The sequence below is a fragment of the Rhinolophus hipposideros genome (assembly GCF_964194185.1).
Source record: "Rhinolophus hipposideros genome assembly, chromosome: 20".
NCBI lineage: Eukaryota > Metazoa > Chordata > Mammalia > Chiroptera > Rhinolophidae > Rhinolophus > Rhinolophus hipposideros.
The window spans coordinates 2,854,492-2,881,381 of record NC_138066.1 but is presented as its reverse complement, the minus strand read 5'-3'; the positions used below and the strand labels follow the sequence as shown (position 1 = coordinate 2,881,381).

Sequence of the window (26,890 nt, the reverse complement as noted above, 5' to 3'; positions counted from 1 at the left end):
CACCACACCCCACTGAGCCTGCACCTTCTAAATGTCTTTCCAGCCCACGTCCTCCTGCCTAATCCCTCCCCCCTCCCCCCCTCCCCCGTTCAGTCCTTCATTCTTGCTCACCTGGTTGGGGCCAAAGTAATCTTTCTAAATTGCAAATGTGATCCTGTAACTCCCATTTAAATTTCTTCAGTCCAAAAGCACAAGTGACCAAGATAAACGAAAAAAAAAAAACACAACAGGTAAATTGGACTTCATCAAAATTAAAAACTTTTGTGCCTCAAAGGACACTATCAATACACTGAAAAGATAATCCAAAGAATGGGAGAAAATATTTGCAAATCATGTATCTGATAAGAATATATAAAGAATTCCTACAACTAAACAATACTAACAGAATATAATTTTTACAAATAGGCAAAGGATCTAAATAGGTATTTCTCCAAAGACATACATACGATCAACAAGCACATGAAAAAGTGCATGACGTTGTTTGTCACTGGAGAAACGCAAACCAAAACCACAATGAGACACCATGTCAACACCTACTAGGATGGCGACAATATGGTTTTAAATGGAAAATAACAATGTTGGCAAGGATGGGGAAATATTGTGGGATCTGCATACATTGTTGGTGGAAATGTAAAATGGTGTGGGAAACAGCCGGGCAGTTCTTCAGAAAGTTAAATATAGAATTACTATATGACCCAGCAATTCCACTCCTGGGTATATAACCAAGAGACATGAAAACACATATTCACACAAAAATCTGCACACAAATGTTCATGGCAACATTATTCATAACCAAAAAGTAGAAACAACCCAACTGTCCATCAACTGATGAATGGATAAACAAAATGTGGTATATTCACACAATGGAATATTAGTCAGCTATAAGTAGGAATGAATTACTGATTCATGCTACCACGTGAATGAACCTCAAAAACATTATGCTAAAGAATCCAGACGCTAAAGGCCCACGTATTATATGATCCCATTTGACGAAATGTCTAGAGTAGGCAAATCCATAGGGACAAAAAGTAGATAAGTGGTTGCCAGGGGCTGGGAGGGAGGGGTATTGGGGAGTGATATGGTTGCTTTATGGGGTGATAAAAATGTACTATAATTGATTGTGGTGATGGCTGCACAACTCTGAACATATGAAAGATCACTACTTGTACACTTTATGTAAATTATATCTCAATAAAGCTGTAATAAAAAAAGTCTTCAGTGACTCCACTTGAGGATAAGATGCATTCTGCATGAGTGGGTGGTCCCTTCCTGACACTTCAGGGAAGCACCCTGTGTACTCCAGCAGTTACACACTATTTGCTATTTGCATGGCTTCCTTGATCAGGCCAAGCTTTCTAGCCTGAGAACTTGTTCTCTTCCTGCAACATTCGCCCTGTCCCCACCCCCGACCAACTCACCTGGTTAACTCCCATTCCCCTCAAGATTCAGGTTATAAATCAAACAAAAGAAGTCTTGATGACCCAGGTTTTCACTGTGAATTTCTCTACTGTGTTATAATCAAGTAAAATTCTCGTAGTGCATCGAGACTTGGAAGGGTGCTTTCTTCAAACCAAAAGGTTTTGGCCTTAAGACAACAGTGTATTAGAGGCCTTAGGTCTGCTTTAAATGTCTTCTTATTTCTTCTTTATTTTCATGTAACCAGGAAACAGTGTAAGTTAGTAATTAAGAATAAGAGTTCTAGGGTCAGACCCAACTTTGAATCCTGGCCTTCATCAATTAATGAATTAGCCTAATAATTTAATCATTCTCTGCTTCAGTTTCCTCAACTGAAAAAAATTAGATGACAGTATCGACACCATAAAATTATGATGATTAAATGAGATTAAATGATCTAAAAGCTCTAAGAGTACCCAGCACACATAGAGCACTAAAACATTAGTTCCTATTACTAAAATATGATAAACTGAACTTTTTAACATATTGATATAATTGTAACAGCCTCTCTCCTAATTCTGTTGCAAGTTTCTCTGACATTCATTCATTCATTCATTCAACAGGTATTTACTGGATACCTAAGATATGAAAGAAGTCACAATGTTAAAATTATATGTAGTATAAAAGTGAATAAACTTGGACTGATTGCTTGAGTAACTTGACCATGAGTAAGAATGTGTTATTTTTGTTGTGTTTGTTTCCACATTTAACTTGGCTACTCTAAATTGCCTTCTGCTTAATTCTTGGCCCTGTTCTGAATAGATACTGGTGATGAAGAGCCATGTTTCATTCATACAGGCCTAAATTCAAACTCCCCCCCCCCCATTATCTCTATGCCAAGGGAGAGGAAAATATGCTAGTTTAGTTTACACTTTTGTTACAGAAAAAGAAAAATGGTTATGGAAAACTCAAAGAAAGTAAAAATCTGTATTTCACTCTGGGAACTCTCTAGGAGACCTTGCGTGCTCACCAAAGTACTTCCCAAGCACCCAGGAGAGACACTAGGCTCAGAGACAAGTCCTAAGGTCAAGTTAAAGAAAGAGAAACGTACTCAACTGCACAAAAGACATTATCACGTTTAAAGAGAAAAACAGGTCCCTCAGGAGGGAAGGGGGCGGTCAGCCAGAGAAACCCAGAAGTGACACTGGGTCCACGGGAGACGCCATGCCCTTCTCTTGTGAATTACAGGGGAGCTCAGGGAACGCGGCACAGATTCTGTGGTTCTGGCCCCACTCGCAAGACCACCTGGACTCAAATATCAGATCTCCCTTCATCAAACCCTCAGGTTGAGCTCCCATGTCTCTTCACCTGGTTTTGAGAGCAGAGCCCTGAGGGAGTGGGGGTGGGGGAGATCCAATAGTCGTGCCAACACATGAGTGTCATATCTTACCTTACAAAGGATGAATGGGCACTCTGGCTTTAGAGTTGCTTCTTCCTAAGCTTCAGCTCCTGTGCACAGCAGGCTTTAGGTTTTGCACAATGTTGGGGCCTGTGGCATGTTTCCTGAGGCCACGGACCACCCTGAAGGTTCCCCGAAGAGCCTGCAGGCCTTTCCCCAGCTGCCTCCCTGGGCCTCCTCCTACTGACTTCCACGGCAGCACAGGAAGACAGGCTCTGTTCACACAGGTTCCTTACACGCCTTCTTCCCAGCATGAAGTCACTGGGTTCTGTTTCACCAAGAGGGCTGATGTATCGTCATCAACCAAAGATACTGGAGAGAGTGGGGGAAACTTTCTGAACTGAAAATCGCTGACATTTCCATGTTTGCGCTGAAACAACTCTCCCAACAGTATCCAGTCCATGATTCGTGGGGAAGTGATTCCTAAGTTCCCCTCAACTCTACCAAAGAGATTCACCAACATTTCTGAGCTCCTCTGAGGTGCTGGGCTTGGGCAAGGGGCTTTCACACCAGTAATCCGAGCTGAAACAGACCAGACAGCCTGCTGAGTCCACGAGACAATGGTCCCACCGAACTGAAGGCCTCTGTGAAGAAGTGACACCACAGTTGAGACCTAAACTTTAAGACAGGACCAGGCAGGTGAGGAATAGGGACTGGATCAGGGAAGCAAAGAGAGGCAAGAGCACTGCTGGCAATGATAGCTCTCACCACCTTCACCTGGTGTTAGGACAAGAACTTGGCCTGGCAGGGAGGGTGGTGGTGGGACAGAGGCTGGAGGTGTAAGCAGGCGACCCCAGGGCTTCGTGCAGGGTGGAGAGTTTGGTGCAAAGGGAAACTGCTGACGGCATTACAAACTCGGGAGATCCCTGTGAGTGCTTCGTGGAGAACGAACAGGAGTGGGGAAGGGTGAACATGTGGAGGGAGTCCTGTTGGAGGCTGTGACAACGGTGCCCTTCTCTACCCCACAGCCCTTCTCCCTTTTCTTCTTACAAAGAATCCCAATTTTGTTCAAAAGTCAGGATGTGATCTTGTGATTTCTAGAAGGGAGGGGCGGGGAGGGGTGCGTGACCGAGTTCTGCTCACATACACAGGGAAAGCTGCTGAGGTGGCTCCTGGGGAGACACGCTCTCCCGATAGGACTGGGGTGCCTGGGGGCCTGCCAAGCCCCCTGCCTGCCGGGACCGTAGGGATGAGACGCTGTAGACGCCGCGCTCTCTGCACCCTCCACAGGAAGGCGGGGCAATCATGGAGCTGCCAACTCAGAGCCTGGACATTATGCAACCCCTGGACCACAGCTACCAACTGCCTACGTCCTGACATCTGACAACATAAGCACAGTGAATGTGTGCTGACTTGGGCCACTGACACCAGGGGTCCCTGTTCCTTACAGTCCAAAGCATCACCTGGGCATTCTGGTGGACCACCTGGTATGCAGGCCAGGTTCCAGATCTCCTCAGTTCTTCAGAGTCTTGTTCTGAAGTTGTGGCCACAGGACCGTTTCCTTGCCACATCTTTCTCTCAAATTCTGGTTTTGCCCTTTATGGCGAGTGGTTACCCTAGTTTGGCCTGGTGACCAACACGGCTCACACAATGATCTTTTCACCTCTAGTTTTCCCTGACCTCTCAAAGCAAGTGTTTCTTTATAACCTCCTTACTCTTCTGGAAAAGACCTGAGTTACTACAGAAAGAACTAAATTTCTAAGGATATTTCACCAATAAGCTTTCAACCTCAGGGGGAAGAAATCAGTAGTTTCTTTTAAAACTTCTAGGTGTCAAGTCTGGGTAAAAATTCTCTAACTTGAAACCAAGATTCCAAACAACTGAAAACTTCAAAGTCAAAAAAATGTGAACCTGAGTTGCACTGTAACCTGGAAAAACAATAATCCCATGTGACTACATGCTGCTTGCTGGTTAGGGCAGGTGCGTGTGGCTTACAGGAGGTCGGGACTTCAGGATTCTGTGGGATTAGGCTCCTTAAGGTGTACAGAGATATGTTATAGAACCACACATTAAGCTGCCAGCAAAATGTACATAGTGGGTATCAGAGAAGCTGAAAGAATGGAGAGATATCAGCAAATAATAGCTGAAGACAAACCAGCGAGGGAAAAAAAGCCTATAAAACAGTCACACAATTATTGTAAACATCCTACCAACTTTCCATTTATTGTATGAGAACAGACCAACCAATACAAAAAAAAAATTACACTTTAAGGATTTTCAGAGACTCTTCTAACAGTGTCTGAGTCACTCAAGTAACTTATCTAAACTGGAAATGTATATAGATTTACTAAATCACACCATGGGATGGTCTGACATTGCCTTTCCTCTTCGTAAATAGGCTATTTTGTTCTTTTCTCCTAATATTCACCTTCTGCCATAAATGAGAGTGGATGAATGTATAGCTCAAGGGTAAAAGTTGTCCATCACCTGTGGTTTGCCTGGTAATTTACACGACAGTCTCTCTGACATCTGCTTAAGGTGGTTATGTCTGAAAGTTCTACGTAAGAATGGCAAGTGAGGCAACTGACAACTGAAGAATCAAAGTTTACCCCAGGAATGCAAAGGTGATTTAACACTAGATTACATTAGAAAATCTGTTATTGTAATTCACCTCATCAACAAATTAAAGGAGAAAAACATCATTATTACATAAAACCTGTAAGATCATAGTAGATGTCCAAAATATACAGTACAGATCTTACAGATGTATAAGATCTACAGTAGATGTAGAAAAATTCAATCTCCATCTTTTTTTTTCTGAAAATAATAAGCAAACAGGGCGACCGGTTGGCTCAGTTGGTTAGAGCTCAGTGCTCTTAACACCAAGGTTGCCGGTTCAATTCCCACATGGACCAGTGAGCTGCGTGCTCCACAACTGGATTGAAAACAAGGACTTGACTTGGAGCTGATGGGTCCTAGAAAAACACTCTGTTCCCCAATAAAAATTAAAAAATAAAATAAATAAGCAAACAAAACACTTCTTAGCAAAATACTTGCATAACTCAATAAAAGGTATACAGCAAATGCCCACAACAGTCCTTAATGATGAAATTGTTCAAAGCACTCCCTTGAAAGAAGGCACAGGATCCCTCCACCATCACACTTCTACTCAACACTGATAATCACATTTCTAGTCAACACTGATAATGGAAAGGCGCCTGCCTGAGGCCACAAAATTAACCATTAGCCACATCAGAAGGACCCAGGCTTTTCACCTCCCGGTCCAGCACTTTATATCCTTCATTAAGTTTTGTGCTACATCCTTTGGGCATGAGTCCCTTCTGCCTTATTTGAATTCATGGTTGCTGGTGGATTAGTTGACCTTCTGTGGTGGGGCTACAATATGCTGTTAGTCTGCCTAAGAAGTCTCGGTTTTTCTACAGTAATAGAAAAGCGCACAAAGATTAGTAGAAGATACAACATCACTGCAACTACAGAACAACATCCCTGTACACATAAGACAGCACAAAAGCACAGGACCTTGATACCTGTAAAATAAATTCTATGTGACACCATGCCTCACACCTTTTACTTACGACTCTTACCTCAAAATACTAGCTAAACCTTTTCTGTCCTGATGTCATGTATTTGATCATTTTAATCAGCAAGCAATGCATAAAGATATGAATGAAATACATGTACGTGAATAATATAATTAACAGCTTGATTTAAAACACGTTGTACCTAAATGTCATATGATTTCACTTATATGTGAAATCTAAATAAATAAATGAATACTCAAAACAAAAACAAACTCATAGAAGTTATATAAATGTCTAATCACTATGTTGTACACCTTTTAAAAAAAGGAAAAAAAGTATGTTGGACCTTGTACTCCACAGAGAATGCAAATATTTTTCCTTTTTCTCCAAAGTAGACTTAGTTTATCCCAGAAAATTCTAGATTTTATTGTCTTCCTTTAGCCAAAGCTGTAATAATAAAGAACAGAGTCATACCTTTAAATGCTTTCATTATTAACCAAGTAAGGACAAACTTAAACAAAGAATTTTACTCAAGAAACTAAGAAAAAAACAAAGGAATGTACAAAAAGCAGGATAAAAGAATTGATTAATTAGAAACAAATTATTCAGAAATAGATAAACAGTAGAATTGATAAGCTAATCCAACTGGGTTTTATCTTCATAAAATGTGGAGTGACATACTCCACTCTTTTAAACAGGAAGATTAAACATTGTTAAGTATACTGATACCAGTTTGTATGCATGCACAAAAGTGCATAACCTGGGAAACCGTTTGAAAAGACATATAGCAAAATGTTAGTAGTGTTTTTCTCCAAGCAGGGAGATTAAAGGTAGTGTTTATTTTCTTCTTTATACTTTTCTGTATGCTCTAAACCTTCTGTAATGAGTATTAATTTTATGATCAGAAAAATAAGCTATTGTTTTAAGGTGCCACATTTTTCATTGACACACATATTTAATGTGATAGCAATCAAAATACCACAGAAACAGATGAGGGACTTGACAGAGGACTTCGAGAAGGTCACCGGGGAGATTAAACATTTTGCAATAGAGTAATGGAGGGGGGACTTATTCCACAGATATTAGAACTTAATGTAAAGCTACAATTACCAACCTACAGTTCAAATGGACCCCCGGCTAGTAACTTCAATGGAATTGCTTCCACAGTTTCAACAAAATGCTGTGAATTTAGGACACAGGCAATGATAAAAGTACCAACACTACCAACACTCACATCATCAGACAACCCAATGCCAGAATCAGTTTGCAACTCACTAATCTAAAGGTAGACGAAGCAGTAGAGAAAAAAAATCCCCTTGGAAGCTCGTGGCTAATTTGTTTCTTAAAACAGTCATAACCCCTGAAATGTTTTCAACCTCTCTCACCTTGGTGAGGGTTCCTCCTCACCAAGAAACCCCTAAATCACAGACCCAGAGCTTAGAGGAAATTTGAAACAAGAAGCCACCTGTTTACACCTTTCCAGCACTGCTCTGTGAGTGGGAAGAATATTATACAATTACCAGCCATCTTCATTACATAACAAAGTTCCAGACTAAGTAAAGGATTATTTTTTTAAATGAAAGAAGTGATTTATTTAATTTGATCTTGGGTTGGGGAAGATCTTTCAAAGTGAAAAAGGGGAGGGGGGAAAAAGGAAATGAAGACAAGATTTGAATGATCCAACACCTTGATGCCAACTGTTGGCAAGTGTTCATGATCTGCTGGTGGGAACGGACTGGAACAGTATTTCTGTAGGGCAATCAACCTGGCTAAACGTATTGAAAGACTTTAAAATGGTCACACTCTGACTCAACAAGTCAATGTAGAAATCTTTCCTAAGAAAACAATGACAGATCTAAAAAATGTATTTACAACATCAAAAGACTGGAAAAGAACATAAACGTTCAACAATAGGTGACAGGTAAGGTACATATGACATATTGATATAATAAAATACTATCTGGTCTTCAAAGTCATGTTTCAAAGAATAATAATGAGAATATGCCCAGAAAATATTAAATTTTTAAAAGTTAACAATATGTACAGGGTGATTCTAAACAAATTTTTTTTCAAACTTGTGGGAAACAAACACACACACACACACACACACACACACACACACACACACACCTGAGTATCTGGAAGAACACACCAAAACAATGGTTATATCATTACTTGGTGGAGAAATTTGGGGTGATTTTAATTTTCTGTTATCAGTAGCCCAAAGCATGCTAACTGATAGACATGGATAACTCTCGTGCATTCTTCAAGACTCAGCTTATTGCCTCCTCTTTCAAGAAGTCCTCCTGCACTACTCCCCTTATCCCATGTGTTCTAAGTGTTCCTCTTTCCCACAGGCGTTTGGGCTGCCCTCTATGACATACATTCTGTATCCCTGCATCTTTATCCCCTCATTGATTCCATTCACTATATCCCCACCACAGTTTAAACAGCCTATAGTCAGAAATCGGGATGTTTCATTTTTGTATCCCCAATCTGCCTGGAATCTAACAGAGCTTCAAGCTGGAATGCTGGATTCATGAATGAAATTGACTAAGCAAAAGATTCTCTGTGTTCTGTTAATTTAAAGGTGAAGGAGGGAAATATTGACGAGGATGAGCAATACAAGTCAAGAGCTATCTCCTTACCTTGGCTAGTAGGCTGGAGACACGTTTAATTTCACCACGTGCCTTTAGTAATTCTTGTTTGAGCTCAGTGCAAGACAGTTCCAGCTGATCTTTCTCAGCTCGAGCTACTTTCAACATTTCTTGAATTTCACAGCCCTCCACCATCTGCCCCAGGGGACTGGTCTCTCCAGCTCTTTGCTTCTCGTTCTCCAACTGAGACTTCAAAGACCCATTTTCAATCTTCAGCCCTTCCAGTGTAACTTTACATTCTTCCAGAGTTTTGGCCATCACACTGTTATTATGCTGTTCCAGTTCGAGAAACCCATTCAGTTTTTCATTTTCTTCCTTCAGGTGTTTAATAATTTCTAAAGATCCTTGGTTTTCTTCCTCCACCTTCCGTAAACTGCAGGTCAGCTGCTGCTGAATGTGGAGCAGTTGCTCTCTTTCAAAGCGGCCCTGTTCAAGGATCTCTGCACACTTCTGCTCCAGTTCTAGGCGTTTTCCTTCTTGGGTGTTGGGCTCTTCATTCTTCACTCGCTCTTGTAAAAGATGTATCAGCTTCTCATTTTCTTGACTTAGCTGCTCTGCTCTCTCTCGATGCTGATGAAAGGAAGTTTCCAAAATCGTCTTCTCATCCACCAGCTTCTCATTTTCAGCTGTCAACTCCTGCACCATTTGTTGCTGGTCTGACAATTCTTGTAGAGTAGCCTGCAGTTCTTCGGCGGTGCTGTGGTGATTTTCTTCCATCTTTTGTATCTTCTCCGTCAGAGAAGCCAGGGACAGTTCACTCACATTGTTAGGGGAGCTCCCAGTGGTGGAACACTTTGAACTCTTAAAAGGGTTGCTTGTTGAAGACAGGGGACGAGAAGGGGTGTCTGCTGTGATGTGCTCAAAATCGGAGGCATCCGGTGACAAAGAAGCTTTGGTAACATCACTACTCGAAGAACCCGACGTCCGTAATGCATTTCCATGAAGGCTGTTTTTATAGTCATCGATTTCACCAGACAACTGATTTCCAGTTGGGCTTCCGAAGCTTGACTCTTGGGTTATAGATGTTGGGCAGCTGCTGTCACCAGTGTGACTTGCTCCACCTTCTGAATTTGGTGAATGCTCAAAATCAGTCAGTTTCTCCTTCAAGGTCCGGTTTTCTTCCTGCAGGTCAGCTAGCTCTTTCTGAAAATGCTTGTTCTTCTCCTCAAGAGCTCTTATCAACAGTTCTGAGTCACCTGGTGTGACTGAGGATCCATTTAACTTTGGATCCAAAGCATCGGTTCCTTCAGTGTTCAGTGTTCTTTTCTCCTTGTATTTCTTAAGTTCACTTCGAAGCCTATTAATTTCACTATCTTTTGCTTTGGCTTCTGCCAAAAGTTCCCGAACTTGGGACTCAAGCACGGCCTTTTCTCCACCTTCATTCTCTTGCTTGGGTCTTGTGGAAGTGGTCCTTAGATGCTTGGTAGGGGTGGGTGTGCTGGAAGAAGTTGGACTGGACACCGATTTCCTTGGGTTGGAGGGACCACGTGGCACAATTCTCTCTCTTGAGACAGTTACTGAAAGTTCTCGAGGAGCTGGAATGCCTGTCCGTTTGGTCGTTGTCACAGCCCCTAAAGACAGAAGCAGAAACCAATGAAACAAAGGAAGTACTTTTATAAATGAAACCCAAATGACTTCAAGGCATGGTGAACATGGTGACTGTCGTCCTTCGTCCATTTCCTCCTCCTCTGGATAATTATCCAGTTTTGTTTTTTCCCCTCTTTTTCCACCTCCGCCCCACCTCCCACTCCGGTTCAAGCCGTTGTTTCTCAGTCTAGTTGTGTAGGACACAGCTCCCTGGCCCATGCTGGTATTATGAGCCTTGGGCTCCCCCAGGCTGAAGGGCAGTTGGTCGCCAGTCGGTCAGTGGGCCACTCACAGCAGCTCCCGGCAGCTCTTGCTGCTGCCAGCCGCTCACGCTGGATGCTGGCCGCTCCTGGCAGCACACGGCAGCACACAGCAGCTCACACCGATCTCCAGCTGCTTACGGTAGCCCAGCTCCAGGGAGAGCCATTTACATAATCTTAGCTATAGAGGGTGCAGCTCACTGGCCCATGTGGGAATCGAACCAGCGACCTAGGCAATAGGGGCACGGCTCTCCAATTCTGACTGGGTTTTCTGTACCTCCTTCCACAGCCCTGTATTTCTGGGGAGGCTGACTCAGCATAATCCTATCCTCAGCATGGGCACACCCCATGGGCAACTAAGGTCAATGAAAGGTTTTCTGGGTGAGCTTCTAAAACAATACTGGACATGAATGAGAGCTCCTGTAAGTCTGGGAATGACTGGCAACCATCTTGTTATCAAAAGAGGAAGGTGAGAAGCAGAGAACAGAGAAAGAAGGAAATCAAATTCTTAGTAGCATTGTAGATTTGCTAAATCAGTCATCACTGAGGCATGGCCTATTGCTGGCCTTCCCATTACACAAGCCAATAGAAGTCACCTTGAATTGGGTTTTCTGTAATTTGCAATTTAATACATCTGAACTGATAACCTTGGCAACCAAACAAACAGCCTTTTGGCAAAATACAAGTTCATTATGAATTTCTCAATAAACACTTAAAAAATTCATCCTGAACGTATTTTGACTGAACACACATTTGATTAAGAAATCAGAAGACATAAATAATACTAAGGAGACACTGATCTGATTCAATAACCTATTGTTGCTTTTAACATAAATGGAAATGGTGTACTCATTTGTATCTATAAAGAAACAAGAACGAATGGGATAAGGGCATATTGTATATATCTATGGTACAGCCTTAAATGTTTAAGGGATTTATATAATACAAAAAATGATAAGGAATTTAGAATACTTACAATGGGAAATGTAAGGACTTGTTTTTTATTTTCATCTATACTACTATAATTATTTTTAAATTTTCATCTATGCTATATTTTTAAAAAATTTTCAGTTATATTATTACTACGGATGATGTTAAAAAAAAATTCTAGGGGTGAAAACCCAGACATGGATCTCCTATATGCTCTAGAAATGAAACCCACCTCAGAGGTTAAAGTGTAAATGAAAAAACCCGGACGTGGTTTACAAACTCAAAGACCATTTGATTAATCAAGGCTGATTGCTATGACTTACACAAGTATGCACCCGGGTTGGAGGGCACCCAACTCCAGGGCTCTACAGTGTGGGAAGGGTTGGGGGGCAGGGGATGCAGCCGCAGACTGGCAGCAGCCCCCACATGGCACCGTAGCCAAGGCTGTTACTAAGACATGAACAAACTGGGTAGCCTAACATCCTGAAACCTGAGGTGATGATCTTAGGTGACTTAACATCTGCTGCTAAGTCTCTGACAGTTGAGTGCTTTTACAACTTTGACATAATAAAGGCTAAACTGTCATATTAATATATAGAACGGTTTTTATATTAACCGTTCCGATTAAGTTTCTGGAAAACTAAGAGAACTACAGCACACATGTAATGCTCTCGGGTGTCTAGAGGCCTCACTTGCATCACACTACATACACAGTGAAGAAAAAATGTATTTAATTATTCTTGTAAAATGTATTTAATTATTCTTGTAAAATGAAGATTAAAATTGCTAAGCAATGAAATGTTTTAGTAACAGCAGTTCTCTACAGTGAAATAATCTTGGCCAAGACCATAATAAAACTGCAAGACAACTAGAGTTTCTCCATACCTATAGTTAGAACAGGCAAAGCTGAGAGTCCAGGACTGATTATCACAGAGGCATTGGCCATTCCTAATAATGCCACTAAAAGTAAGGCTCCTTTTCAATTATTTGTTAGTTTTGAAGATGGAAAGATCTAAAAGAAGACAGTAGATCAACTGAGTCATCATTGCCAGCTACAGTTTAACTTTTTCCTTTTGCTGCCAAATCTCAGTTTGTTCTCCACTTAGGTGTTACTTAAGCCTCATCCAAACTACTAGGAATTTTTTTTTACATCAAACCAAAGTACATTTATGAAATATATCCAGTTGTGGATTATGAGATATGCAATCCAGTTGTATTTTTGACTACATCTGTTCTTTTCTGTTCTTGCCACTTGAAGAGAGTCCCTAGTTTGTTTTCGATTTTCTAAAAGGTTCTTCCCATTCTGTACACATCGTTTCAGAAACTGCAATTAGCAGAGGTGAAATTTAGAGAGTTGTTAAAATTCATCATCAGACCACACTAAGGTTGGTGCTTGGCTGCTCGCTCCCCTATTTGTGCCCAAGTCTGCCACCCAGACACATCTCATCATGGGCATTGGTTGGCAAGAGCAAAGTGGTAAAAAGCACAGGTAACAATGTAATCACTAAGTGGGGTTCCACCCTCAGTCTCCTTCAAGTACTGTTGGTTCAGCAGCCTCGATGCTGAACTGAACAATACCTCCTGGAACCCTGAAGCTGGGCCTGCTGCTTAACAATACACCACAGCAAGGGTGACAGCAGGGGTGGGGGAAGGCTGGGGCCAATGGCACAGGGACTGGCTCAGCTGGCACCCTTACTTCTTTTGTCTCCTTCCCATCCTCATACCAGATCATCACCTATTCCTACTGAGGCTGGCTGTCTTAATTGCAAGAAGTGAAAATAAAAGCAAGCTCCACCTAATAATTTATTTCTAAAACACCATGCTTCATGTTACAATTTAAGAGTCTAAATGAAAAATTTATACTGTGGCTGATCACAGGTGCATTAAACTATGTATTCATAGAGACACACACTAGGAAGGAACATTGAGAATAGATGAGTATTAAGCTGGTTGGATGGTGAGAAATTTTCCTATTCCTTGTTTACAGTTACATTTATGCAATACATTAAAAAATAAAAACAGGAGGGAAAAATCCTACCAAAACAATATACAGCGAGATAAATGGGTGGGAAAAAAGAAATATTTCCATAGAACAAAAAGCACGTTCAAACTAACAATAGCACGATCAGTTAAATCATAAATCAGGTGACTGTTTTAAGTAGCGATTCTCATGAGCTGAAAATAAAATATTTTCAGTCCCTTTTTAATTTCCTCATCTTACCCAAAGAATATGCTACTGGGGTTGTTCTTTGGAAGGTCTTCTGTCTAACATGCACTGATGAAGGAAATGGTGACATTCTAAAATTAATTACTAATCTTTCATTTATTCAACAAGAACTCATAGAGTACCTGTCTGTAGAAGAGACAGGTGGGAGACACAAAGAAAGTTCACCATCTTCACATTCCACACAATTGCTGCTTGGCTCATAAACACAAGAGAACTTGCTCATTCTAGTTTAAGAATCTAAACTACTAGGATAGTTTTTACTATCACTCTGCATACATTTTTTCTCAGAAGTTCCAATAATTGCTTTATTGTCAAATTCAATTTTCCCCATTAATCTTCAATCTTTTCAACTTTTCAGTGGCAGCTAGCTTTCATTATCTGTTCCTTTTTCCCTTCATTCTTTTTATTCATATCTGACTGTGGCACCAATCATTTAAGGAACCTTAAAAACATATTTAAAACTTCCTTTCCCCCTTCGTTTTGTAACCAACCAGTCATTACAACCTATTAACTGTTTTTGGAAATGTTTCCATGTTTGTTTTTTTCCTTTCGGTATGAATCTAGCCCAGGTTCTCAGAATGTTCCATCTAAATTTCTGAAACATTCTCACAGGTCTTCCTTATTTTAGCCTCTCTCACCTTTGAGATATTCTGGATCAAATCCCTTATATAAGTCATTCATTTTTCTGTTCAAGAACCTGAAAGTATTTCTTCTAATCTGCTGCATCAATGTCAAGCTTCTTCCCTTGAATTTCAAGGTCTCACATAACCTCTAATCAACATACCCAATTTTATTTACCTTTTGGGTTTTTTTTGCTCTCCAATACACCCATTTAACTCTAGCCAGTGTCCTCAATGTCCCCAATATACTTGTGACTTATTGAAATATCATTCCCTTTCCTCTGTATCTTTCTGACTGGCATTTAAACAAGCTTAATTATCTTCAATTAAAAAAAACAAAACACAACAAAAAACAGGGCCGGCCCGGTGGTTCAGGTGGTTGGAGCACTATGCTCCTAATGCTGAGGTCGCAGTTTTGATTCCCACATGGGCAAGTAAGCTGCGCCCTCCACAGCTAAGATTGTGAACAACAGCTCTCCCTGGAACTGGGGTGCCGTGAGCAGCCAGAGGTTGGTGTGAGCTGCGGCAGACTGCTGAGTGCTGCCATGGGCTACAGTGTGCTGCCATGAACAGCTGGTGGCCGCCATGAATAGTCGGTGGCCACCATGAGCAGCCGGCAACCAGCGTGAGCTGCTGCGGGCTGCCATGGGCTGCTGTGTGCTGCCATAGGCCGCTACGTGCTGCTGTGGGTTGCAGTGTGCCGCCATGAGCAGCTCGTGGCCCGCGTGAGTGGCTGGCAGCGGGAAAGATCTGCCGTGAGCTGCTGTGAGCTGCCGACCCACAACTGGGAACCGACTGCCTCAGCAGGGGGAGCACAAGGCTCATAATACCAGCATGGGCCAGGGAGCTGTGTCCTACACAACTAGACTGAGAAACAACGGCTTGAACCAAAGTGGGGGGGGGCAGAAGAAAGGGGAAAAAATTTTGAAAAGGAAAAAACAAAAAAATATGTGTGTGTGTATATATATATATATATATATATATATATATATATATATACATATAAAAAACTGGAATACACATCTTCCTCCAGGTAATACCTGATTTCTCTCTTCTCCCTCACAGCAGAATCCTCCAAGGAATTATGTTCATTGGTTGTCTTCATTTCTTCCCCTCTCACTCACTCCTCTACCCACTCCCACTACTCACTGTCTGCTGCGGTCACCAATGACTTCCATGGGGTCCAATACAACGGACATTTTTTCATTCTCTCAGCAGAGCTGGAACAATTTCTTCCCTTTTGAAACATTCTCTGATGATGTCACACTGTCCTAGTTTCTCTCTTACCTCAGCAGCTACCCTCTGTCTGTCTCCTTTATGGGTTCCTCCATCTCCTCCCTCTGCTTTCTACATATTAGAGTTCTTCAGATCTATGTCCTGGGCCTTTTTTCTTCTCTTATTATAAGTATTTGCCTGGCGATTCTACTCAACCCCATGATCTTAAATATAAATACCACCTATATACTGATGACTCCCAAATTAACTCTTATATGGACCTCTACTCTGAGCAATATCTGAATATTGAACTACTTACTTGATAAGCATAAATAAATGATCTCAAATGTACCTCAAACTAGATAAAAGGGAGAAAGGCACGTTAAAAAGGAGTGAACAGAATGTGCAAAGGCCCTAGAGTGCAGAGAGCCATGGCACGGAAGGGACTAGTGAGGAAGATGGCTAATTTATACAGGGTACTCAAAGAAGATCTAACTCATTGAGATTCAAGGTGATATACATCCATTAAAATAAGACCAGAATGCTATGGAAAAATAAAAAAGAATAAAGATAATATAAGAGAAAGCTCTCAAAAATTTTAAATATGCTTGTCAGATTAAAAGAGTCAATGGAAGAGAGGGAATGCAAAATCAAGGAACTCAATATGTAAAACAAAACAAAGACAGAAATAGAAAAGATAAACACAGAGGGCCAACCAGCAAATCAAACAATCAATTAACAGAAGTTCCAAAAATATAGATCAGTGAAAACTGAGTGGAGGAAATTATCAAAGAACTGACACAAGAGAATTCCCCAAAGTTGAAGAACACGAGTCTCCAGAATTCATGTCAAGCAAAAGAAATGAAAAAAGACCCACACAGAGATAGATACATCTTTTATGAAGTTTCAGAACACCAAGAATGCCTCAAAGTTTGGAGAAGGGGTGTGGACTGAGAATGAGACTGGCCATCATTATTCATTAACAACATTGAGCTCTAGAAGACGACAAAGTAAACGCCTTCAAAGTTCTGAGGTAAAATGATTTACAACCTAGAATTCTATACCCAACCTAACTATAAATCAATCACAGAGGTAGAAAAAAACATTTTAAAACATGCAAGACTCAGAACATTAAACTGTCAACATTCTTTCTGAGGAAGTTATTTGAGGTCGAGCTCCAGTAAAACAAGGAAGTAAACCAAAGAGGAAGAGGAGGACCAGTGATCCAGGAAGCAGTGGCTCTATTAGAGGAAAACAGTCAAGGGAAGTCTCAAGATAATACCTATTTATTATCTTGCAAATCAGGAGAATGAGTCCAGATTGGGTTGAGAGGACAAAGCACCTCATAAGGGAGGGTTCTTTGACAGAACACATGATTGGATTAGGAATATGAAAAAATATTTGACGATAGAATAAAAACAGTGAAAAAACCAAAAAACTCGTAAAAATAAGGAGCTGCATAAGAAAGGTAACAAAATCATAATATGACTTTACTTTGCTGGGAAGAATATCTGTGTAGTCACAACATTAATACTATTTAAATTGACCTATACACAAAGTACGCAAGACTATTTCATAGAACATTTGATATTATCATCCTTGCTAGCAAAAAAAGTTGAAGTGCTAATGAAAGAAACTGGGAGATAGAAGGCAAGGTAGAGAGGAGAGTAGTGACAATACCCATCCTCATCTTACAAGTGGAGAGTCAAAGATACTGTATACAGCTGACAAAACAAGAAATAAAGACGAAATACATTATTAAAATAAAAGAAGTAACCAAGAAAGGAACTAAAAATAGTGATATGACATGGGGAGGGGATGAAAGGTTACGAGTTAAATCCTCATCTATCACAGCAGGAGTCAACAAAATGTCTAAATTTGAAAAAAAAAAAAAAAACACAGCAATGTCAGGAGAATGAGAAGACAAGCCACAGACTGGGAGAAAATATTTGCAAAAGACATCTGAAAAGGGACTGTTATCTAAAATATGCAAGAAACTCAACAATAAGAAAATGAACAATGCAATTAAAAAATGGGCAAAATACAGATGGGTATTAGACTTATCAGGGGGATCATTCATAAGTTATATAAATGTCTAACCACTATGCTGTACACCTGAAACTAATATATCGAATTTCAACTGTAAATGAAAAATAATTTTTTAAAATGGGCAAAATATTTGAACAGATACCTCACTGAAGAACACATAAAGATGGCAAATCAGCATATGAAAAGATGCTCAACATCATATGTCATTAGGGAATTGCAAAATAAAACAACTATGAGATGCGACTGTACACCTACTAGAATGGCTAAAACCCAAAACACTGACAAGGCCAAATGCTGTCAAGGATGTGGAGCAACAGGAACTCTCATACTTTGCTGACGGAAATGCAAAATGATAGTCACTTGGGAAGACAGATTGGCGGTTTCTTACAAAACTAAACATACTCTTGCCATATAACCCAGCAATAGCTCTCTTTGGTGTTTATCCAAATGAGTTGAAAACTTATGTCCACACGAAAACCTACACATGGATATGTATAGCAGTTTGATTCATAATTGCCCAAACTTGGAAGCAACCAAAACGTCCCTCAGTAGGTGAATGGATAAACTGTGGTAAATTCAGACAATGGAATATTATTTGGCGCTAAAAAGAAATGTGATACCAAGTGAAGAAAAAACATGGAGAAACTTAGACGCACATTATTAAGTGAAAAGCCAATTAGAAAAGGCTCCATACTGCATGATTTCAACTACTATATGACATTCGGGAAAAGGCAAAACTATGGAGACAGTGAAAAGATAAGTTGCCGGGGCTTTAAGTGTAGGGAGGGATGAGCACAGGCAGAGCACAGAGAATTTTTAGGGGAGTGAAACTATTCTGTATAATACTTAAATGATGGATACATGCCATTATATGTTGTCCACACCCACTAAACGTACAACCCCAAGAGTGAACCCTAAGGTAAACTATGGACTCTGGGTGGTGATGATGTCAACATCGACTTACCTCTGGTGAGGGATTTTGCTGGTGGATGAGGCTAGGGTGGGGCACATATGGGGAGCATATGGGAACTCTGTGCTTTCTGCTCTCTTTTGCTGCACCAAAACTGCTCTAAAAGTCTGCTGACCAATAAGCCAGATAAGCATATGAAGAAGTGACCTCTGAGCAGCGGGACAGGAATGTGAAGGTGTAGGGCAGCTGCAGTCCTGCTTTTCAGAAAGGCCTTGTCCCATTTTGTTTTTTAGCCTGTGCATATCCTACTTGGACAGTAAGAATTATGAAAAAGAACTGTGAATGCTTGCAAATGCAGTGTGGAAGCAGGTAATCAGCAATCCGTTGGTTTTATAGGCAGCACTGATCCTTTGGACTTAGAACAAATGAGATAAAAGAAAAAAAGTTTACACAGCGAGCTGCAGAACTGCCACAAGGAACTAAGACAGTTATGAAATCTAAGAGCCCCACCTTGCCTGCAGAAGAAAGTCATTTTTTCCCATAGTTGGACTGTCCTTTGGGGAGTTTCAATGAAGTGTTTTCTAGAGATCCATGAGTATCTCATGTGAAAGTTACTGGAAACACTTTGCCAACCAAATAGGAAAAATCAGGCAAGAATTCTACACATACAAATGAACCAAATTACTGCTCATTTTGCTTCCTTTGTTAAAAGCAAATAGCAGGGTCCATGTTTAGAGATGGTTTTTGTTAACAGGATAAATAAATGTTCTCTATCTCATGTTCATTTTACCTTTTTTTTCAGAATGCCAAATTAATTTTACTCTCACTTCTCCTGCTTGGCAACTTGGGTTAGAGTTTAAAACACTTGTAAATCTGCATCCTTCTCTTTCCCAAATACTCATACTGTTCCACGGCCGCAGTGCTCCAGAACGAGGGCGTTTCTGAACAAAAGACCCCTCACATGCAGAAGGGGCTCTGGCCAGGGGAGGACACAGTGACCGCTCTGTGCGGGGTTAAAGATGAGATAAGGCAGGAGACAAAGCAGCAGTGTTACAAGAAGAGATAATGCTATGGTCTGACCAGCTTCTTGTAGGCGGGCCACACAGCCGGCTGCAGTTACTCACCACGAGGAGAAGCCAAAATGCAAAACAGCTCAGGAAAGGCAGTTCCCTACGTGCCATGTGAAAAGTGTAAAGCAGGCAGGGACATCTGATTTCCATTGAAACCGAAGTGGCCAGAGGAACGGTTGGTCCCAGAATTCGCTCTGCACACTGGTTAGCCTCCTCGCCCATTGTGTGGGCCTAATGAAATCTTCATTACCTAACTCAAGAGCTTGGCACCTCTGCATAGGAATCTCCCAGCACTCCCGTGGTCTCTAGGCAGCAAACACTAAGAATGAGCAAGAGCTCAGGGTAGCAGGGCTTTAGTGAATTAAAAAAACCTGCCTCTCCATGTAGCCTTCTTTCAGTAGAGATGAGAAAAGACTGGCTTCCCAATTTGTGAGGCTTGATGAAACTTAGAATGACCTACTCAATCACAATTTAGCTCTGATTCCCTAAAATTATACACTTGGCTCAGTTATAGCTCTATCTCACAGTGATCACTGAGAAACTTCCAAGTTCTACCATTATAAGATATGAAATTCATCTGAATTTGTGATAGGAGAAATCAGAGACTGGACTGGGCATGCCGAGTCCTATTTATTTGGATTAACATCACTTTTTTCTTTTTTTAAGCCACCCATAGGTCTTTAAGGAATGTCTACGTTCCTCAAAATGGAGTTCACAAAGTAAGAAATGACAAGAGGACTTTACATTTGTGTTGTGCTTTCGTTTTCAAAGTATTTAATACACATTAATTTAAGGCTCACAAAAACCATTTGGAATAGTATTATCTATCTTCACTTTGCGCATAAAGAAACAGAGTCTGAGAGGCTCACAATTTACCCAAGGGTCACATAAGAAGTACATTTAGATACCTAAGAAGTACAAAATTGTATTATTTCAGAACTGGAAAAACAGAAATCATGTAACCATACAAAGTAGTATCAATAGCATCCAACTTCTGTTGTTAGTTACTAAACTCTCATGTTTCAGTTACCAATGAATATTTCCAGTGAAAGAAAACCCAGCATTACACAGTCCCTTCCACTGCTGAGCAGCTCCAGTGGACAATCCTTTATATTTGGCTGAATTCTATCTTCGTTAACATGGCACATGTTAGTTCCAGTTCTGAAGCAATCTGGAACCACAAAGGACAAATGTATTGCTTTTCCCACACGACATCTGAGTATCTGAAGGCAGCTTTGTTTACACTATTCTTTCAGCAAAACATTTCTAATCCTTCCCACCAGGCCTCAGAGGACCCAGTGTCATTTATTGGATGAACTGCCTCGAGATCCTTTCATTCAGCAAGGTCCCTCTGAACTGTTACCCAGAATCTCAAAAATGCTGCAGATGTGGTCACTATGAGTTAGGAATCTTTTGGTTGCAACACAGAAAACCCAACTCAAGCTTGCAACAATAAAGAGAAGTTTTTGCCTCGCCTAACTGAAAGTCTAGGAGCGGGTCCAACTTCAGGTCCAGCTCAATGGAGAGATGATTGTAGGGTCCATTTCTCTCCATGTCTTGCTCCTGCCTTCCTCAAAGGTCACCTTCATCAGTGATCCCAAACAAAAGAACTGGAAAAACTTTTCCCAAACAGCGCGATGCTTCTAGCAGCTGTCGGCCTCACATCTATACACCATCAACTCCAATGAAGAGAGCTAAGTCTCTCCCAGAAGCCCCTACAAATGTCTCCTTTCGTTTCATTCTGACTTGGTCTGTACCGTCTTTGATTCATTGAGGTCAAGGTGATATGCTGATCCACTGAAAGTGGGGAAACAGTGAATTATCCAAGGAAAATTCCTGAAAGAAGGGGGAACATCAAATAAAGTGTTCATAATGTGGTCTGAACCAGTGTTGAGTTAGTTCGCTGGTATAGGACATTGGTGTAGTGATACAACACACAGAAAATGGTATCATACACCAGGCGAAAACAAACAAAAAGGCTTCAGACCCCGGAAGGGGATATTAGGCAATAATCAAAAATGAAAATTATGTACACTGTTTAGCATACATTTAGTATGCATATACATAATATATAATCACATGTACATAATACTTAAAATATAATACTGAATGGAAAAAGACCAAAACGGGATACTGAATTTGAAGACCACTGTGAATTATAACTAGACAAACATTTCTAATTTACGAGACTGTTTATCTGCGTGCAATAAGTGGTTGGAACTGGCTCTATAAAGGCTCTTCGAACATGAGTGAAGGAACATCATCGCAGGTAAGATGTTACTTACTAAACCTTCATGTTCAAGTTACCATTGTTTCAGGACAAGTTTCCCTATAAAGTCGTACTTAAAACAGCCACTTTATTTTGCTCATGATTTTGCAGGTAAGGAATTTAGGAAAGGCATGGCCAGGCAGCTCGCACTTAGGTGTTCTCAGGTGGTTGCAGTTCAAGGATGGCTGGAGCTGCAGTCACTCGAGGACTTGGCGGCTGGGCCACATGTCCCAGCTAGCTCACTGACTTGTCTGATGGTGATGCTGTTGGATGGGAGCTCAGGTGGGCTGTTGGTCCGAGCACTGTGGTATGGCTTCTCCAGCAGGATGGACTGGGGGTGGCTGGACTTGTCACAGAATGAATGGCTCAGGGCTCCAAGTGTGTTTCTGCAAACAAGGGCTGCTGCACAGCCTCTTATACCGGCAGCCTCCAGTCACACGGCGTCACTTTGTTTGTATTCCACTGGTTGAAGCAGTCTTAGCCTGCTCACATTCAAGGTTCAGATTCCCTGATGGAGGAAGTGGCAAAGTCACACTGTGGAGGAGCACGTGGGGTGGGAAACAGAGTCACAACCATCTCTGGAAAATATAATCCATCATGCCTCGGTAGGCTGAAGTCAGATTTTTATCTCAAAAAGCCATTAACTGGCTGCCTCTATTTCCCAAACCAATGTGTTCAGCATTGAAATGTCTAGACATGCGAGCCAATGTTAATTCTACCCTGTTGCCCCGAAAATAAGACCTAGCCATACCATCAGCTCTAACGGGTCTTTTGGAGCAAAAATTAACATAAGACCTGGTATATTATATAAGACCAAGTCTCATAGTAAAATAAGACCGGGTCTCATATTAATTTTTGCTCCAAAAGACACATTAGAGCTGATAGTTTGGTTAGGTCTTATTTTCAGGGAAACACAGTACTGACAAATCGCCAGTTCCAAAGAGACAGTGGAGACAATTGTGAAGTCTCTGGTAAATACAAGATTCAATGTTTTGCATTTTCTTGGGCAAACTGGTCCCACTTTTTCACCACAGTGAAAAGAAGCAAGGTCTAAGATTGATGAAAATAGGCTTAGCTAGCGCTTTACCACAAAAAGAATAAATTTCCCTTACCCTTGACTTTCTTTATTAATATTTTTAATGGAAAAAAGAACAAAACAGAGCTCTCGTGTACAATTTATTCTTCACCATACTTTACATAAATTAACTCATTAAAACCCTACAGAGCAGGTACTGTTTTTATACATATTTTATCTCGCAGGAAATGGAGGTATAGATGGGTCCAGAAAACTTGCCCAAGGTTGCGAAGCTTGATTTGGGATTCAAACCCAGGAAGTGTGGGCTCCAAAGTTCATACCCTTAATCACTAAACTCTCCCCTCTGCATACAGAAATAATAATGCTGTAAAACTGAAATAATCAAATTCCCCTACTTTGCTGAGATAACAATACAAAATATGAAAACAATGTGTTCTTCCATGTTGATACAAACAGGCTTAATCTTTTGTTTGGGATCATAACATTTGCATGTATGACATGAGGCTGTAAACATTTCTTTTTGAATTCTATTTTATCACTTTAGAATACATTGTATTTATAAACTTCCAGAATAGTGGGAATAGATCTAACTTGTTCTTTTAATAATACAATATTTAGTAAGAATGATGTACTATTATTTATTCAACCAGTTCCCACTGAGGAACATTTGATTGTTCCTCAATTTGGGCTGCTACAAAAAAAGTACTGCAAGTAACAAACTTTTTCTACATTTACTACATACTTAAGTACTGGTGGGGCGGCCGGTTAGCTCAGTTGGTTAGAGCATGGTGCTAATAACACCAAGGTTGTCAGTTCAATCCTTGCATGGGCCACTGTGAGCTGCGCCCTCCTTTAAAAAACAAAAAAAAAAAGTACTGGTTCTTCTATGTCTAGAGGACAGAATCCCCAAAATGAGATGGCTTTGTCAAAAGAATAGATATTTTCAATCTCAATAGCTACTGATGGATTGCTTCCTGAAAAGACTGGAATCATTCACATACCCCCAGCAATTTATGGGATTAATTGCTTCTCTACACCCTGACCAGAACTGGGAGTTCTTACTCTTTATGGGTGGAAAATGGGTTCTTCTGACTTCCATTACTCTGATTACAATGATGTCGGATATCTTTTTCTTTTCTTCTTCTGTTCTTTTTTTTTTTTTTTGCCATTGAATTGGTTATCATACAATTGACCTGTTCCACCCACTCCTTTGGTATTTATGGTTTTTCCTCATTTGCTTATAGGTGTATCTCATATAGTCAGGATATTTTGTAATATATTCCCCAGATTATTATATGTGTAAGCAGAGGTTGGTTGTACCCCAGTATTTCTTTTCTTTTCCTTCCTTAGTAACGTGCCTTTTTGTTGTGGATGTGGTTTTCAGAATAAGAATATTCTCCAGCCTCTTTTGCAGCAGGGTGTGGCTGGGTGACCAGGTTCTAGCCAACTGGATGAAGCATTTTCTGGAAGCTTTCCTGAACAAGCAGTGCTCACCCCTTTCCTCTATCCTGCTGCCTGAATGCAAATGTCACATTTGGGACCATGAGGCCAGGGTCTCACGTAGAGGGCCCAGAAATCACCAGGAGCCAAGGTCCCAGCATCACTGCGCCCAGGAGCAGGCCAGCCTGGACTACCTACCAGACTCATTTACAAGAGAAATAAACTTGTGTCTTTTTTAAGCCACTATTATTTGGGGGGTTTGTCACCTACAGCTAAATTTAATCCTAATATAAGAGTGACCCTGAATATAAAGTGCTACCCATTTCCAAAAAGAGCAAAAAACAAAAACAAAACAAAATACAGGCTTCTTGATCAATCTGAGTAAGCTTTTATTCTGCAAATAGTCAAATCCCTATTTTTAATTTATAGATTATTTATATGTAAATACAGTTGACTCTTGAATGATGCACGGTTAGGGGTACCAACCCCCCATGTAGTCAAACATCCTTGTATAACTTTTGACTCCCCCAAACTTAACTACAGTCCTTTGGTATCCATGGGGGATTGGTTCCAGGACACCCCCATGGTCACGCACATCTGAGGATGCTCAAGTCCCTTATATTAAAAAAATGGTGTAGAACAATGCAACAGTCAGCCCTCCACATCTGCAGATTCCCAACCTAGGACTGAAAATACTTTCTCTGAACCATAGTTGGTTGAATCTGTGAATGTGAAATCCACAGAGGGCCAACTATATATCTACTGAAAAACAAATCTGCGTATGGATCCGGGCAGTTCAAATTCTTGTTGTTCAAGGATCAACTGTACACATTTAATATGTAAATATGTGCTACATATTTACATATAAAATATGTACTTTAATAAATTACATATTTATTTACATTATATATGTCAATGTTATAATTCTACATGCTTTTTGCATTATACACTGTATACTAATAAACTTATATTTATATGTATATATTTAAAATCACATTATATAAAATATTCATTCAGAAATATTGATACGTACTCATATTTCAAGAACTTTTTTATCCAAATTCATCACCTGCAGGTTCTACATCACTGTCTGCATTTATTACTACAGCTACTTTTAAGCCTTCTATTCCAATTTGCCAGAGAACCATCTAAGCTGTTTGAGATTCGCACTTTTTGAATCCAGTGACAATAGCATGCAGTCACCGAAAATTTACCATGTCTCAAATACATATTTACGTATTAGGTCACTTAAAAAAATTCTCCCTGTGGGTATAGATTTGTGATCCCTACACCCTCTTATTGTACTATTATATAATCTTTCAACACCTCAATTCAACAACATGTAACACCCCCTGGAATAAATTCTAAATTTGTTTTAAATTTGTCTCCCTTTTTCTAAATCAACTCTGTCAGGTGGCTTCTATAAAACTAAAATTAAAAGAGATTGAGGTTATTTTAGTTTGTCTTCCCCAAATATTACTTTGTTATGCAGAATCAATTAAGTAAGAACATGCCCAGTTAAAAACGTCACTTTGTAAGGATTGAATGTAAGGAGTTTCCTTTTTTCCTAAGAAATAATTCTAGGAAAAAATTAGTGTCATATCCATCCAGGCATGTAACTTGAGAAGGATTAGTAATTTTATAATATTAAATCTGACCATCCTGGAATGCATTATAGTTTCTCCATTATTTCAAATCTTGGTTTTATAAACCACAATGAGATTTAATACTTTTTATCTTATGTCCTATAATATTCTAGTTAAAATGATTCCTAGATATGAACCTAAATATGGCATCTGTGAATTTGATTTGTTTTTCAATTTCCCGTGTTAACCAGTTATTCCTAGTATAGAAAAAAAAAAGCTATTGTTCTTTTTATATTTATCTTATACATATAAATCACGTATACATTCCCTTATTTGGGGTTTTTTTTTTTCTTTTCAAGATTTAAACCAAAAGATGTTTTTGCCTTATTGCATTAACATCAACATAATGTTGAATAATAGTGACAATACTTCCGTCTCCTCCAGTTTTTCAAATTGTTACAGACTGTATTTTTAATTTCTTTCAGACCTTTAACAATAGATCCTTACTCATTTTTGATATTCCCCCCTTTTTATTTTAATCAGATAATTTCCATTACTTGCCTTTTCAAAGAACTAGTGTTTGGTCTTTTATCTTCTTTACCATTTTATGTTTTCTATTTCATTTATTTCAGTTTTTATCATTAATTTCTTTCTCTTTCTTTTTTCTTTCCTAGTTTCATAAGCTGAATATTTCACTC

General features: G+C 40.0%; 1 protein-coding gene across 8 annotated transcripts in view; it reads right to left on the bottom strand.

The window, feature by feature from the left end:
• Positions 1–26,890, bottom strand: part of SPECC1 (sperm antigen with calponin homology and coiled-coil domains 1) — a 239,140-nt gene that overhangs the window by 81,904 nt on the left and 130,346 nt on the right. For all 8 annotated transcript variants that reach the window (XM_081029667.1, XM_081029670.1, XM_081029672.1 and 5 more), the window contains one exon: positions 8,985–10,564. In XM_081029667.1, the coding sequence (XP_080885793.1) occupies positions 8,985–10,564 (1,580 nt within the window). The remainder of the gene's footprint in view (positions 1–8,984; positions 10,565–26,890) is intronic.